Source organism: Lonchura striata, chromosome 6 (genome assembly GCF_050655825.1).
Source record: "Lonchura striata isolate lonStrDom1 chromosome 6, ASM5065582v1, whole genome shotgun sequence".
NCBI classification, from domain to species: domain Eukaryota; kingdom Metazoa; phylum Chordata; class Aves; order Passeriformes; family Estrildidae; genus Lonchura; species Lonchura striata.
Genome location: NC_140708.1, coordinates 27,311,668 through 27,325,978, shown reverse-complemented (window position 1 = coordinate 27,325,978; position 14,311 = coordinate 27,311,668). Strand labels below are relative to the sequence as shown.

Below are 14,311 nucleotides of genomic sequence, written 5' to 3'. Positions count from 1 at the left end.
CTATTTTGAGCAGCAAGTGCATCCAAAATGCATGCTGGGGAAGCAGGCAGTCAGCACAGCCTCAGAGCCTGAATGCAGCAGGGCCAACCCCACACCAACACCATGGAGAAGTCCCCTCATCCCACTTCATTTCCTTCTCACTTCCAGCAGTGCCCCAAGGACCCGGCTATCCTTACTATCCTCACATTGCTAATTGACATCCTGGTGCAGGAAAACCTCTGCTCCTCTCCCCACTCCTACCACTGCCATCCCTGGCTGTCCCTCGAGTGGGGACAGGGGCCAGCTGCTGGAGCTGGCTTTGGAGCTACTGGCACTGGAAGCCTGCCAGGGAGCAGTGATCTGGGTTCAACATCCCCTGGGATGAGGCCATTTGCTAATGCACAACTGTGGTTTTTACTGCTTTTCAGCAAAACACGCACAGAAACATCTCCTTGCCTCTCAGGTTTTATAAAAGGTTATTTCAGTAGCAATAAAGACCAAGAGGATGCATCTGCAGCACCAAGTACCTCTGGAGTGGGCAGGGAACCATGAAGGATGCCAAAGCAAGGCAAAGACAGGCTCCCTTGGTTGCCCACAGGCACATCCTGCTCCAGTACTGTTCTCCACCAGTCTGCCAGAGAGCAAATCAGAGCAAGGATACAGGAAAAGCCCCTCTCCATTGGGGGGCCATGGGCTTGTACACCTTTCCCTGGACAGGAGACCCTTTCCCTGTCCACACCATCCTGGTGGTACCCCAAATCCCTTCTGTTCCCCCAGGCTGCAGGTTCTGCTGCCCGTGGGGGTCCCTCATGCGTGCTTTGCCTTTTATAGCTGCCTCACTCTCTGCCAGCCAGAGTTTTGATAGGAAACAATGAAATAGGGGAGAATGAAACTCACAGCAAATGCACGTCCTGTTAGGGGTCTGTTTCTGTAACTGGACTGTTTCTGTGTGTGCTGCCCTGCACTGGCAGCGTGTCCACCATGCCCAGCCCACCCTGGGACCCTGGGCACAGCAGCCACAGCATTTGAAGGTGCACGTGAGAGACCCACAATTAAAGCTGGAAACAATTTCCCTTCCTTGCTCCTGCCTCAGCAGCGAGAAATTGCTGTTACCACAATGCATCACTCTGGAGGACCAAAGTGGCAGCACATTTAAGGCAAAAATAACTGTTTTAAAGGATGCAATAAAACAGAGCCAGGGAAGGGTTTATAGGGAAGCAATTGCTGTGTGGGGTGAGAAGTGGTCACCAGAGGCCAATCTGCCTGGCTTTATTGCCTGTTACTGGTGACTTTTCCCAACCAGGGGACAATAGATCCTCCACTATCAGCCTCCACTTCAGTCAATACAAACACGACATAGTTTTTTAAACTAATATTTTTCCAGCATGCAATTCCATAGAGAGTGAGAACGCAGCGTTACCATGGCAATATATAGACAGCATCTGCCTTGGACGTAGCTGAAGGGAGAAATTGGAATAGAATTGCAAATTTCCTCTGTCCAGGAAGGCTCCCAAGGAAGCCACTGCAGTAAGCTGGGTGGGCTACCTTCCCAAGGCAGCCTGCATGCTCTCAGTGCCCAGCACTATCGCTCCCGAGAGCTGAGGGCTGCAGGGCCAGCCAAGCACTGCCCTGGCTGGACAAAGGTCCTGCATCTGCTCCAGAGCTCTGCAGAGCCTGCACAGACCCTCTGCAACCAGACTGCTCACTGAGAAATTGCCTGGGCACTTCAGGGAAGGGAGAGGTTGACTTCCTCAAGGTGCTTCCTAAGAACAAGCTTTACCTGAAGCTCCTGAAAGGAGAAGCAGCCCAACAACTGGAGTGGAATGCAGGAGTGCTGCTGTGATACACCAGCCTGGCTGCTGCAAGGCATTTTGATTAACTGGTGAGAGGTAGATGCAGGTGAATGGATTAAACATGCTCTGAACAAGAGCTTGCTGCTGGAATTTTGGCAGGGGATGGTTGGGCAGTAGGCAGGAGTGCTTCAGGTGCAGCCTCCCTGGCATGGTGCTCCCACACCCAAAGGCTGTAGCTGAGCACCCCTTCCCTCCAGCAATGCAGACAGAGGGATGGCAGGCTGGCTACAGACTGTGTGGGGCCCATTTCAGCACAGGTAAATACCCAAAGTTTGGGAACAAGGCAAACAGAAGCCCCATTAAACGCTGAGGCAGGGACCCTGGAAAGGAAAAGCCAGAGCCAAGGGGGTGCAGTGATGGGGACCCCCAAACCCAGCTCTGCTGCCTTCCACATGGTGGGAGGGACACAGCACAGCCCATAGTGAGATGGGGAAGTTCAGCTCTTCGGAGAGGAGTCAAAAGGGGCAAGTGGGGCAATTTTCAGCTGTCAGCCAAAAAATTCAATAGCAGGAAAGAGCGACACACCATCACAGTGAATTCATCCCTACAAGCAAAGAGCTGGGCTGGAAGCTGCCATTTGACAGTGGCAAATTTGCACCGATCCTGCTGGCGTGGGGAGACCTATCCACCTCCTCAACAAGGCAGCCTGCTCTTCAGAGACACTTCCAAGGAAAAGAAGAAAGAAAAGAAAGCAAATGGGGAAGGAAATCGTGACCTTCTCTCACAACTCCTCTCTGGTGGCTGAAGCCTGAGGGACTCCTGGAAGCAGATAACACTGTAGTGCTGGAGGATTATCACCCCTCATCCTGCCTACAAAGCCTTCAGGCCTCTCTTGTGCTTGCCAGAAGTGTAGGCAGGAGCACAGGCATCTGTGAAAAGTGCCCAGAGACTTTGCTGCTTCCCACCTTGCTCAGCCCCAATCCAGTCAGAGGACAGGTACATAACCCCCATTTATGTTGGGTTGCAGACTAAAAGGCCCTTAGGGAGCAATGTCCTCTGCCCTGGTACAAGGGAAGAGGGGTCCTTTGTCCCGCCATGCAACCATCACTCCTGGTCCATCCTAGACACTTCTGCAGCCCTTACTCTCTACCAACAGCATAGCACCCACCAGGAAGATATCACAGGGCAAACTGAAACAGAAGACAAGACAATTTTTCCCCAGCCCATGATTCTCCAAAGTTGCAGTGACTCTGCAAGGTAAGTAATGCCCTAGTCTTCAAAGGATAAGGGTGTGTTGCAAAAGCAATGGAGCACAGACCTTGTCACAGCATGCTGCTGACCGAGTCCTCACAGTGACAGTGCCAGCAGCCTGGCTGCAGCAGCAGTACTGCCCTGTCCAGGGGCTTGACCCATGCCACATGGGGCTCAGCCAGGTGGGAGGCTGGAGGAAGCCTGGAGACTCTAAACACCACACTGGCATGCAACAGGCAAGGAATTCAGCAGCAGGGACATCACTGCTCACTGCCACTGTGGGATGCACGGTGAGGTTGGCATTGCTCATGCTGTGCATCTCAGGGCTTGGGAAAAGAGGCATGCAGTGGAGGGCACTGGTAAGAAGTTGATGACTTCCCACAGAGAGCTGACACCTGGAGAGAGCAAGTCCTGAGCACAGCCCCTGCTGCAGACTCCCCTGTGGCTGCCTGCTGACCTTGCTGCATTGAACACTGAGAAGTTGGAGACTGCAAGGTTGCAGCCTGCTTACAGGGAATTGAAACTCACTTACGAGCTGTTACAGCAGGATTTCACTGCTAGGAGATAGACCTGCTCTGCACAGACGCCCTCCAGCACCTGCATGCGTGTGCAAAACAGCAGGAAGTAGTTATCCAGCAGACAACACCCACGAGAGAGCAAGCATGTCTAGCTCAGTCCAGACAGAAGATCCAGCATCTCCAGCTGCATTAAAACCCAGAAAACCCAATGCTGCTGGCTGGCAACAGGCATGGAGGACCAGGTCAGTGGAGGCAGAACAGGAGACAGCAAGCAGGACCCACCTCCAGAGTGGGAGAGATGTCCTGCCACAGCAGGAGAGAGACACCCAGCAAGGGCATCCTCCATTAGCTCACTCCAGCACTGCTTCATTTGAGCAGTGCTGAGCACCTGCCCAGCGGGCAGAGGTGGGGGACTCGATGCCAACCCTTCCGCAGGACCCTGCACCCAGAGCTGATGCCACGGACCCCATTAACCTCACCAAGAGGCAGAAAGGGCTACTGCAGGCTATGCATAAACTTTCCCTCTGGCCTGGGCACAGCAGAAAGGGGGATCCTGTCTCAGACCTCCATAAATTTGGTCTATGGGATGGCAACTCACAGCAGCCTGGCTGCCGTGCTGGGTAATAATCATTTGTATGAGGATAATTATGGTGGGAGAAAAGAAAACTCCTCTAAAGTGGTCTCCTGCAGAGCTCTTGATGCTGCATGCTGGGTGCAGCCCTGGCAGCTGCCAGGCTCTCTGCAGTCCTCGCCTGCAGGGTCTTTGCCCATCTGCAGGCAAAGGGCACAGTCAAACTCCAGGAGCTGCAAACAGCACGGCACAGGGACAGGAGCACCGTGTGGCTGTCCTAGAACATCTCCTGCAGCTCTGCTGCCCAAGGAGGCAGCAGCTCAACATTTCCCTGCACTGCAAAGGGGATGTGGGAGTAGCCTGGCCCCGAGGGCTAGACAAGGCAGCTACTATGCCACTGTGCTCTATTGCAGCTACTGTGATAGGGCAACTGCTGCTACTGAGTAGAGGAGATAGGCTGGGGACAGCCCTGCTCTCCTGCTGAGACTGGAAGTGTGTGCCAGAAACCTGCTGCCAGCAGCAGGTTGGACACGTTCAGCTCATGCTGCTCTCCCTGCTTGGCCACAGAACCCCAGGCAGGCAGACCTGCCCAGCCAGGCACAGCAGCAGAGGGCCCCCTCCTGCTAGGGGAGCTCAGCAGGCAACACGGGACCCACACAGCCAGCTGGACCTTGACTGTGAGAGCCAAGCCTTCCTCATGGGAGACCGGCTAAGAGAGCCTCCCAGCACCCCTGAGAACGTGGCAAGGGATCTGATGAGCAGTGAGGTGCAGCCACAGGGGACCGGAGAGGATGGATGAGCTGTCTGGCTCACGATGGGTGATCTGCACAGCTGAAGGTTGGTCACACCGTGGGGGACCCTCAAGAGGAGCTGAGGCAATGGGACCTGATCCTAACACGATGTGGAGCTCTCCCGGGAGAGCTTCCTGGGGACAAAAGGGTGCCCAGCACAGGTAGGGGCTTGGGGTGACAGAAGCCCTCAGAGAACCCCTGTAGCTACCCCGTGACAAGTCACTGGAGGGGTGGCCACACACCTGCTGGGTGGTGCCATGGGGCTCGTGGACACGCAGTCCATTCTGGGCTGCCCCAGCCCAAATGTCCCCCAGAACAACCCACTCCCTCGGGCACTGCTCTAATCCCAACCCCGCTGCACATACTTCCACAAAGACCGGCACACGCGGGTTCTTGCACATGCCGGACCCCTTGCACGACCCTCACACAGAGAAAGGGTTACACACACACCGTGCCCCAGCAGGCTCTCACACACACCCTGCTCTCCACCTCGACACCTCCCTCAGGAAGGGCACGATGCACATAAACTCACCTAAGAGGCCCTCGCACATGTATCCTCTGGACGGGAATTTACAGACACACAACCCCCGTGCGTAGCGGGACACCGCACATCACCCACCCCACCAGGTTCTTGCACACGCACCTTTTGGGCGGCCGGCCGTGGCCCCACGGGCATTTGCACACGTTCTGCCCTTAGCAGACACGGTGGGCACTTGCACACCCCCCGGACAGGCTGCTGCACACCCCGCCGCGGACAGCCCCTTGCACACCATCCCCGGACGGGCTCCCGCACACGCTCTGACACGCTCCCGAGCGCGTCCCGCACCCCCGCGGGGCTCTGCCCCCGCGGGACACCCGCTCCCCACGCGCTTTGGGACACCCGCCCTCGGACAAGCCCGCGGCCCCGGCGCCCCGCCGGGCTCCCGCCCGCCGGCCGCCGCACGCCCAGCGGCGGCGGACAAAGCGCGGCGGTACTCACAGGCGCTCGGTGCCGCGGGGGATGCTGCGGGGCACGGCGCGCAGGGCCGAGCCGTGGCAGTCCACCGTGGTGCCGCTGCAGGCGCACAGCGGCGGGCAGGCGGCGGCGCGGCCGCGGCACAGCGCGGCGCACGCCAGCAGCCAGGCGGCGGCCCGCAGCCCCGCCGGGACCCCCGCCGGCCCGCCGGGGGTCGGGGCCGCCATGGCAGCGGGCAGCGGGGTCAGGCGGTGCGGCCGCTGCGCATCACCGGGGAGAGGAGCGGAGCGGGGCTCGGCTCGACGCGGCGCGGCTCGGCTGCGGGGCGAGAGCCCCGTCGGCGCACACCCGCCCACCCTCACTGCCGCCCCATCCCGCAGCCCAGGCTCAGCCCCCGCGCTGGCTCCTCCTCCCCGCCCTGCCCGCCCCGACGGGCCCCCCCGCCGCCGCCCGCGCCCCTCCCCGCGCCCCCGGTACCCGCGGCGGCGGTCCTGGCCGCGCCGGGCACGGCACTCCGGCCGCCGGAGCCGTCGGGGCTCTGCACCGCTCCTCCGTGCAGGAAGGTGGGCTTCGGATCGCTCCCCCCACCTGGGGCAGCGGGCTGCGTTCGCGGAGCGCCCGAGTTCTCCGGGAGAGGCTGCGGGCAGCGGCGCTCCGGGGAGAAACAGCCTGCGAGGCGGGCGGCCGCACCCGGCTCCCTGAAAACCCATCCCGCCATCCGCAGAGCCCAGGTGAGGCACCAGGGCCTGGCAGCGCACGGGGACCACGGGACAGGCTGGCGCTCGTCAGCCGGGATGGTGCCCGGCCCGTGAGTGGGAATCCCGCGGCTCAGCACTCCAGCCTGCAGGAGGGACTCTGCTTTGCTATTTTCCCCACGCACAAACAGCAAATCTTGAAGTCCTGGCTGTGGCATTAGCTGTGTTCTTTTCCGTTCCAGAGGAACATCTTTAAAAATAAAGTAACCAAAATGTCTTTTCGGCTAACCTACAGGGAAGAACAAGGCAAAATACACCTATTTCAATGCAAAAGGAAGTGAAGCCAAGAAATCTTGAAAGTTTGGCCCTAAACAGCTGACATCTCGGAAACGCAAACATTGCATTCATTTTATTGCCTTCCATTTTTCCCCCTGAGATCTGCAAAGGCAGGAGGGTGTAACCAGGAGGGCTTGTCACCTGTTTAAGTAATGACACCTGACACACTTGTAACCCCATGGCTCCAAGTGCTGGGTCCTAAAAAAACAACAGGTACTTTGCTGTGCCTAACACAATTCTGGCTTCTGGCAGCAACTGCTACAAATGTCCTCCTCAGAGAGGAAATCCATAGGAGGAGAGGACATGGGAGCCTCTTGCAGTGTAGGAGCACAGTGGGAGTGTGGTGTGTGAGCATGGACACCCCAGTGCAACAGGGAATGGTGGATATTTGCAGGGATGGTGGCAGGTCCCAGGGGCCAGAGTGCCTCTTAAATCAATGCCCTCTGCACATGGAGCTCCACAAGCTCTTTAATCAGGGTAAGAGAGAGGTGTCTGCCTGGGGTCCTGCTCCAGCAAGGGCCACCTCACACACACACAGGGTTGCACCAGCTTGGCCCAGATCAGCAGCTCTTTTCCATCCCGAATGCCGGCTCCCATCATCTGTCTGCATTTTTGTGACATCTCCTTCCTCTGGCCCCAGTCCCAGGAGGAAGCTGCGCCTGAGATGGATGAAAGGGGTTTGTTCCTCGTTGCTACCCAGCAGCCCTGACAGCAAGGAAGATGAGCTGCTTCCCAGGACTCTGGGAGCCGACCCCTTGCTGGCATAGCTTCTGCAGAGGTGTCCCTGCAGCCTGTCCTGGGGCTCCCAGGGAGACCCTGGTGGCAGTGGAACCTGAAGGGGTCTGAACTGTAGACCTTGGCTGAATTTTGGAGGGCTGAAGGTTGTTTCAGAGTGGCTTGGTGGCCCCCAAAGGCTGCTATCAGTGCGATGCTTGTGACAGCCCTCCCTCACAAACTCCCCTTCACCCCTTGGCTTGCAGAGCAGAACCAGGTCTTCCTAACCTGCCCTTTACCTCTGGTGCTGGCAGGAAGGCAGGAGGGAGTCAGGGATCTTGTTTCCTCCATTTTTGCAGTACTTGCCGCAGGCAAATACTTGTGATCTGCAGAAAAAGCAAGTTCTGTCCATCTCTGTGTCCAGCTGCAGCAACACGCAGTCACTTCCACGGGCTGTGGTCTTGGCAGAGGGAGTAGCTGGCAGGGCTTGCCTGGAGCCCACCATCACCTGCCCCAGTTCCAGTGGGAATACAGGACTGGGAAGCTGAAAACTCCATTTCAGGCTGACATCCACATTTTCTCCTGTAGGTACCTCATCTCCTGCTGTTCTCTGTGAGCTTTTTGCCTCTGCCTGCCACGCAGCCAGTGCCCCATGTCCCAGCACCACGGTGCATCCCACTGAGCTGGGCTGCCAGCCGTGGCTGACCCCTCAGTGTCTGCTCCAGCTGTAAAAGCAACACCCTTCCAGGGCTGCCAACACAGCAAGGGCTGGCTGAGCCAGGACAGCATGTGGGGGGACAGGCTGTGTACCAAGACCTCAGCCCCTGGTGCATTTGGGTGATCCCAAGTCACTCAGGCACCCTGATGGAGTGGGCCTCATAGAGCAACAGCTGCCTGGGAAAATCCCTGGGTTCCTCTGAATATAGATGAGGAGCAGGGAGGAAAATAAACCCCAAACTTCTTTATCAGGGGAGGCCTGGTCCTGCCGTCTGCCACCGGGATTTGGGCCAAACTGCTTGATAGAGAGAGAGACCATCTGGATTGTCTGATGGGCTCTGGGTTTGGTTAAAATGAAGCAGAAGCTTTTTTTTGTAGGAGTTTCCATGGGAAGATCCGGGGAAGGGTTCCAGGGTACGCGCCAGACCTGTCGTGCAAAGAGATGCGAAGCAGCTACAAAGCTTCAAATAAAAAATTGCTGCCAATTTTAAGCCAAGCCCCCCAGGGCAGAGTCCTGGCATTTCCTCCCACCCAGGACAGGTCACAGGTCGCCCCTGTTAGCTCTCACGTGGGCTGGGCTGGCACTGGGTCCCATGATAGCAGCATGTCGGGGCTTCAAGGCAGTGTGCTGTACCCTGGATTTGGGCATGTGGAGGGGAGGCAGCACACCCTGGTTCATTTGTACCATGCTTTGAAGAAGTGCTGTGGCTATCACCGGTCCACAGCAGTGCTCAGCCTCTCTCAGGGTGGAATTAGGCACTGCTGCAGAGCAAAAGTGTTTAAAACACATGCAGTAGGGTTCTAGTGGGTTAATTGTTGCTGGACACCAGGTGCCCCCCAAAGCCACTCTGTCCCTCCCCTCCTCAGGTGGCCAGGGGAGAGAAAATATAATCAGAAGCTTATAGGCCAAGGTAAGACCAGGGAGAGATAACCAGTTACCAACAGGAGCACACTTGGGGAAATTGGTTGAATTTATTACTCATCAGATCAGACTAGGATAATAAGAAATAAAATCTAATCTTAAAAACACGTTTCCCCACCCCTCTCATCTTCCTGAGCTCAGCTGCACTCCCAGTTTTCTCTACCTCCTCCCTACCAGTGACATGAGAGGATGGGGAATGAGAGCTGTGGTCAGTTCATCACACTTCATCTCTGCTGTTTCTTCCTACTCAGGACAGGGACTTCTCACATTCCTCCCTTGGGCATCCACTGGCTCTAGTGTGGGGTCCTTCACAGGCTGCAGGTGAATCTCTACTTCACTGTGGACCTCCATGGGCTGCAGGGGTACATCCTGCCTCACCCTGGGCTTCACCATGGGCTGCAGGGGAATCTCTGCTCTGGTGCCTGGAACACCCCCTCCCCCTCTTCTTTCAAAGGTCAGTGCAGACACACTGACCTTCGTGTCTGCAGAGTTGTTCCTCTCACATATTATTTCTTCTCTACAGCTGCTGCTGGTGCTCTGCAGAAACTTTTCACTTTCTTACATACATTATCCCAGAGCTACCACCATCGCTGATGGGCTCAGCCTCAGCCACTGGTCGATCCGTCATGAAGGTGACTGGCACTGGCTCCATCGGACATGGAGGAAGCTTCTAGCAGCTTCTCACAGAAGTCCCCCTGCAGCCAAAGCCTTGCCACACAAACACAACACAAGCACGTGTGCATGGCGCCTGCTCCAACCTCCCTGCTGAGGAGCATTGCCAGCTGCAGGATCTGTCATCCCTCGCACTGGGGCTGTGCTTTGAACCCTTCCTTCCACCAGCAGCACCTGTCTGGGGAGCAGTGGCCATAAGACCCAGCTGGAGATGTGTTGGGAGCAGAGTGGCCCTAACCTTCGGCTTCTAAGCATCCCCCAGAGATTTTAGGCAGGGTGGGCTGCCGGGCTGTCCTGGGACACATCTGTCATGCCTGGCCAGCTTGGCTCATGCTGGGAGGCCAGGCTGCCTTTGTCCTGGCAGATACACTGGGCTTGGGAGAGCGAGGCATTGTGTGGGAGCAGGCTGGCGTGTCAGCCCCATTAGGGTACCTATTGGGCTCCTGTAGCACAACAATGCCCTTGATGGGTCTATTATAGAGTGGTGGGGGCAGCTGGGGCACTGGGATCATAGTAAATCTTGCCTGGTTAGCAGCAGCAGCAGGCAGGGCTGGGATGTGCTCTTTCCTCTGTCCTCCTAGGGACAAGACCTCCCTGTGAATGTGGCCAGCATTACCTTGCCAACTTCCAGCACTGCCCTGTGAGCATAGCCAGCATCACCTGCTAGATCTGCCAGTGTTGCCCTGTGAACACCACCAATATCACCCTCCAAACACGGCCAGCATTGCTCTGTGAAGGTGGCCCCACTGACTGCAGGAGCAGGGCAGCTCCCCTGCTTGGCAACCTCCACCATTGGGACCAAGTGAAAGGAACAGCATCCATTGACTGCTTTGAGATGGTGCAGGAAATGCCAAGACTCCCAAGCAGGTGGATTTGGCCCCAGCCTAACACAACAGGGACCATTCAGGTAGGGGGAACCCAGTCTGTCTCACTGCCTTGAACAATTGCGGAACAGCAGGAGGATGGTCCACAAGGCTCTGCATCCCTGCTTTGTGGCGTGGCTGAGCAGAGGGGCTGAGCCCTGCAGCCTGGCTTCCCAAAATCAGCTCTAGCCCAGAAGGAGAACATTTGCACCAAGCAGCCCAGCTGCAGATGAAGAGATGCTGTTCCCAGCACGGCTGGACACACCGACCGCCTGGGAGCTCCGCGGCGCAGCGCAAGCTGGTTTGAATAAACCACACGCGAGGAGGTGTCTGTGAAGCGCCTTGCACATGGAAATGCTATTGTTGGATCAGGGGCTCCAGGGCCCCCAGATGTAGCAATTGTTCCACATCCGCGCTGTGCATACACACACACTCTTTCCCACTCACTCTGCCTGCAGCCACTCATTAACCCTCCTCAATGAAGATGCATTGGAGGGATAATTTACTGTTTAATAGACTAACTTTCCATTTGCTGTTGCCAAGCGCATCCAACATATTTCTCCACGGTGCCATAAACTGCAGCTCCTATGCCATAAAACCCTGCCTCCCAGAAAGAGCAGGTGGGTTTTCAGGATTCAGCTGATGACCTTGGCCACGGGGTAAGCAGAGACAGTGTTCTGTTGTTAGAGGAACAGGGCTTGTTCCCACCGAGCCCTTTCACCCCCATTGCACTGACATCCCTGGACTGGGAAAACATCTAACCTGAGAAATAAGGAGTGCCTCAGCACCCCAGCCTGATGGATGCGAGAGGCAGAGGCTCTGTCCTGGTTTTGTTGATGAAGATGCCCTGGGTGCAGACAAGCATGCCTCTGTTCCATATTTATGGCTAGCTGGCAGCCAGTCCCATGCTGGGGTGTGATCAATAAGCTCCATGGGCGCCTGGGCTCATTGTGCTTCCACAGTTGCAGATGGCCTTTCTGTGCCCTGCCAGTCCCAAAGTTCTGAGCATGTGTCTTTGCGTCCTTGCTCCTCCTTCCCCAGCCCTTACAGAGTCACAAGCTGCTAGAGAATGAAAGAAAGTCAGATTCTGCTCAATCTGGGACAAGGGAACTCCTTCCATCTCCCATCACCCAAATTTCCACAGACAAACTTTCAGGCTGCAGGTTCTGCAGGAAGGAGCACTAGCCCCATAGGCGTGAGCCTGAAAGATTGGCTACCAGGGTCTGCCTCTAAAGAATGGCAAGAGGATGCCAGTAGCAGAAAATAACTTGAAAAAGAGAGGGAAAGGGTTCAGCTTGCCTTCTGACAGCTCTGCTTGGCCCTGTATGCAGACAGGGACTCTCCTTAGAGCTGGAGGACCATGCTAGAGGCTGTCTGCAGAGCTGATTTTTGATTTTGAGGACATCCTTCCCCAGCCTTCTCAGTACTCTTTATGTTTTTGTTCACTTAATTTATAGTCCCAGCTTCCCTCTTCCTCCATCTGCCAGATGCAGCCAGGGAGGAAGAAGCAGGCGTCTCCAAGGCTGCCCCCAGCACATCTGGCGCGGGGCCGCGGGGCTGCGGGGTGGGCAGGGGGTCCCGTCCTGCAGTGTGTGCTGCCAGCCCCCTCTTGTGCTGCCGCTGCAGAACGGCCTGGGAGAGGCACAATGGAGCCAGAGGCTTTTGTGCGAGACGCTGACGAGATCCTGCTCCACAGGGAAGCAAGGCTCAAGTTTTGTAAGCAAAAAGGTTGGAAGAAACAAACTCTAAAACCACAGGTCAAGACAGATAGCCTCATATCATAGACCTGTGCACACATCAAGGTACATGCAGCCATGATGGCCAAGGCAGGTTGGCACCTCTATTCATCACAATTCCCAGTGGCACAGGAGCTTCAGCCAAAAGCAGAGCATCAAGTGGGACACAATTCTCTCCAGTGGAAAAGGAGACGATCTCAATATCATGTAAGGCACTGCATGGGAGAGCTGGGTTGTGGATTTGTAAATCTTCCCCAGCAGCAAGGCAGGGGCGACTGGTTTCACTTGGCAGAGGAGGAACTGGGAAGGGGACCACAGAAATGACCACTCCAGCTGAGACTCAGCAGAGAAAGGAAAGCTTGTCTCCCTCCAGACTAAAATTGAAGGCTGGTGCTGTGATGCATGACTGGGGACAGCAGCTCCTTGCACAGGAGCTCCAAAACAACCCGATCACATTCCTCATGTGTGGGCACTCCCCAGGAACAAAGCTGGGCTGTAACAGGATGGGACCAGAGAGGTGGTGCCAGGTGAGATCCCACTCCAGGCCACAGCACAAGTGTAAGGTCAGTGTGGGACCCAGCACTGTGGGAAATCTTGGCATCTACGTGCCTGAACAGTTTATGAGCTTCAACACAAAACCCTCACTGGGGAGATGAGCAAACAGAACTAAACATGGTAATTTATTCACTCAGTGAAAAAATATTAGTTAATCCAAGCCAATGAGATTGTAAAGCCTGATAACTGGTCTGGCTGATGCCAATATCTATCGCTAGCAACAGTCATGTTTTTTGTCTACACTGTTGCCCTAGGCAGTGAGATGCAGCAGCAACATGACAGCTCCCAGCCACACATGATAATTTAAGAGAGAAAATATCTTATTTCAACTCCAAACCAGGGCAGAGCAGTTAAAAAAAAAAATCAAGACAACTTGCAAAAATTGATTTAGATAGCAGTGACACCCTGAAGAACTTATTTGCAAGTCTGTGCTGTGCAATTTGAGATAAAAACTGTTTCATTAAATGAAGGTAAGCGCTGCTTATTTGCTTTGTAACACCACTGCTGTGCATACATACCAACAGGCCAAAGCAAACACACTGAGAGATGAGTGATCCCCCTTTAAATATATACCTTCACCTAGTGTTGGGTCCCAGTGGCTACTGCCTTTTCACTCGCAGTCAAGCATAAGTGCTTGGATTGTGGCTTCAGAAGCCAAAACCTACTCATTTTTTTAAATTATGTAAGCCAGATAAAGCTGTTACTTTGAATCACAGCTTACCAGGGGGGCGATATTTGGATTTTCAGTATTGAAGATAGCTGTTGTGAGTTTTTGCATTCCTTTGTTCAACATGTTCAAGAAGAGAAATGTCTCTCTAGACTCTCATGCCCGCTTTGAAGTGCACAGAGGCCGTCGCCTCCTGCTCCCAGAGCCCCAGGGAGATGGGGCTCCCCATTCCTGTGACACCCAGCTGCAGGCACGGAGGAGAAGGGGGCTCTCCTGGGGCTCAGCCCGCAGGAAGGCAGCGCCGCTTTCAAACACGCTCCTTCTCCTGCTTGTTTTCAATTGCATGGCGAGGATGTTAATGAGTGTCTGAGCTATGGCAGGCAAGCCCAGGGCATTTCAAACGTGGAAGAACTTCACAGAGAAATAATCTGCATAAAATCTGAGACACCATTATTAAGAAGGAGGAAAAGAAAATGCAAGCAGAAAGCATCCTCTCTCAGCAGCCAAGAGTGGCAAGAGAAGAATGGCCCTACAGAGAAAAATTTATTCATTTGATCCATTATTTATATAAAGTGT

The 14,311-nt window shown here is 55.4% G+C and overlaps 1 protein-coding gene across 2 annotated transcripts in view; it reads right to left on the bottom strand.

Annotated features, from left to right (window-relative positions):
* SLIT1 (slit guidance ligand 1) overlaps window positions 1–6,583 on the bottom strand; it is a 58,044-nt gene extending 51,461 nt beyond the window's left edge. The window contains exon 1 of one of the 2 annotated variants that reach the window (XM_085582653.1): window positions 6,336–6,583. In XM_085582653.1, coding sequence (XP_085438779.1) covers window positions 6,336–6,568 — 233 coding nt within the window. In that variant the 5' untranslated portion in view covers window positions 6,569–6,583. Of the gene's footprint in view, window positions 1–5,882; window positions 6,245–6,335 lie in introns of those variants that run through there. The other variant, XM_031505266.3, reaches the window with a different exon arrangement.
* Window positions 6,584–14,311: the final 7,728 nt, after the last annotated feature.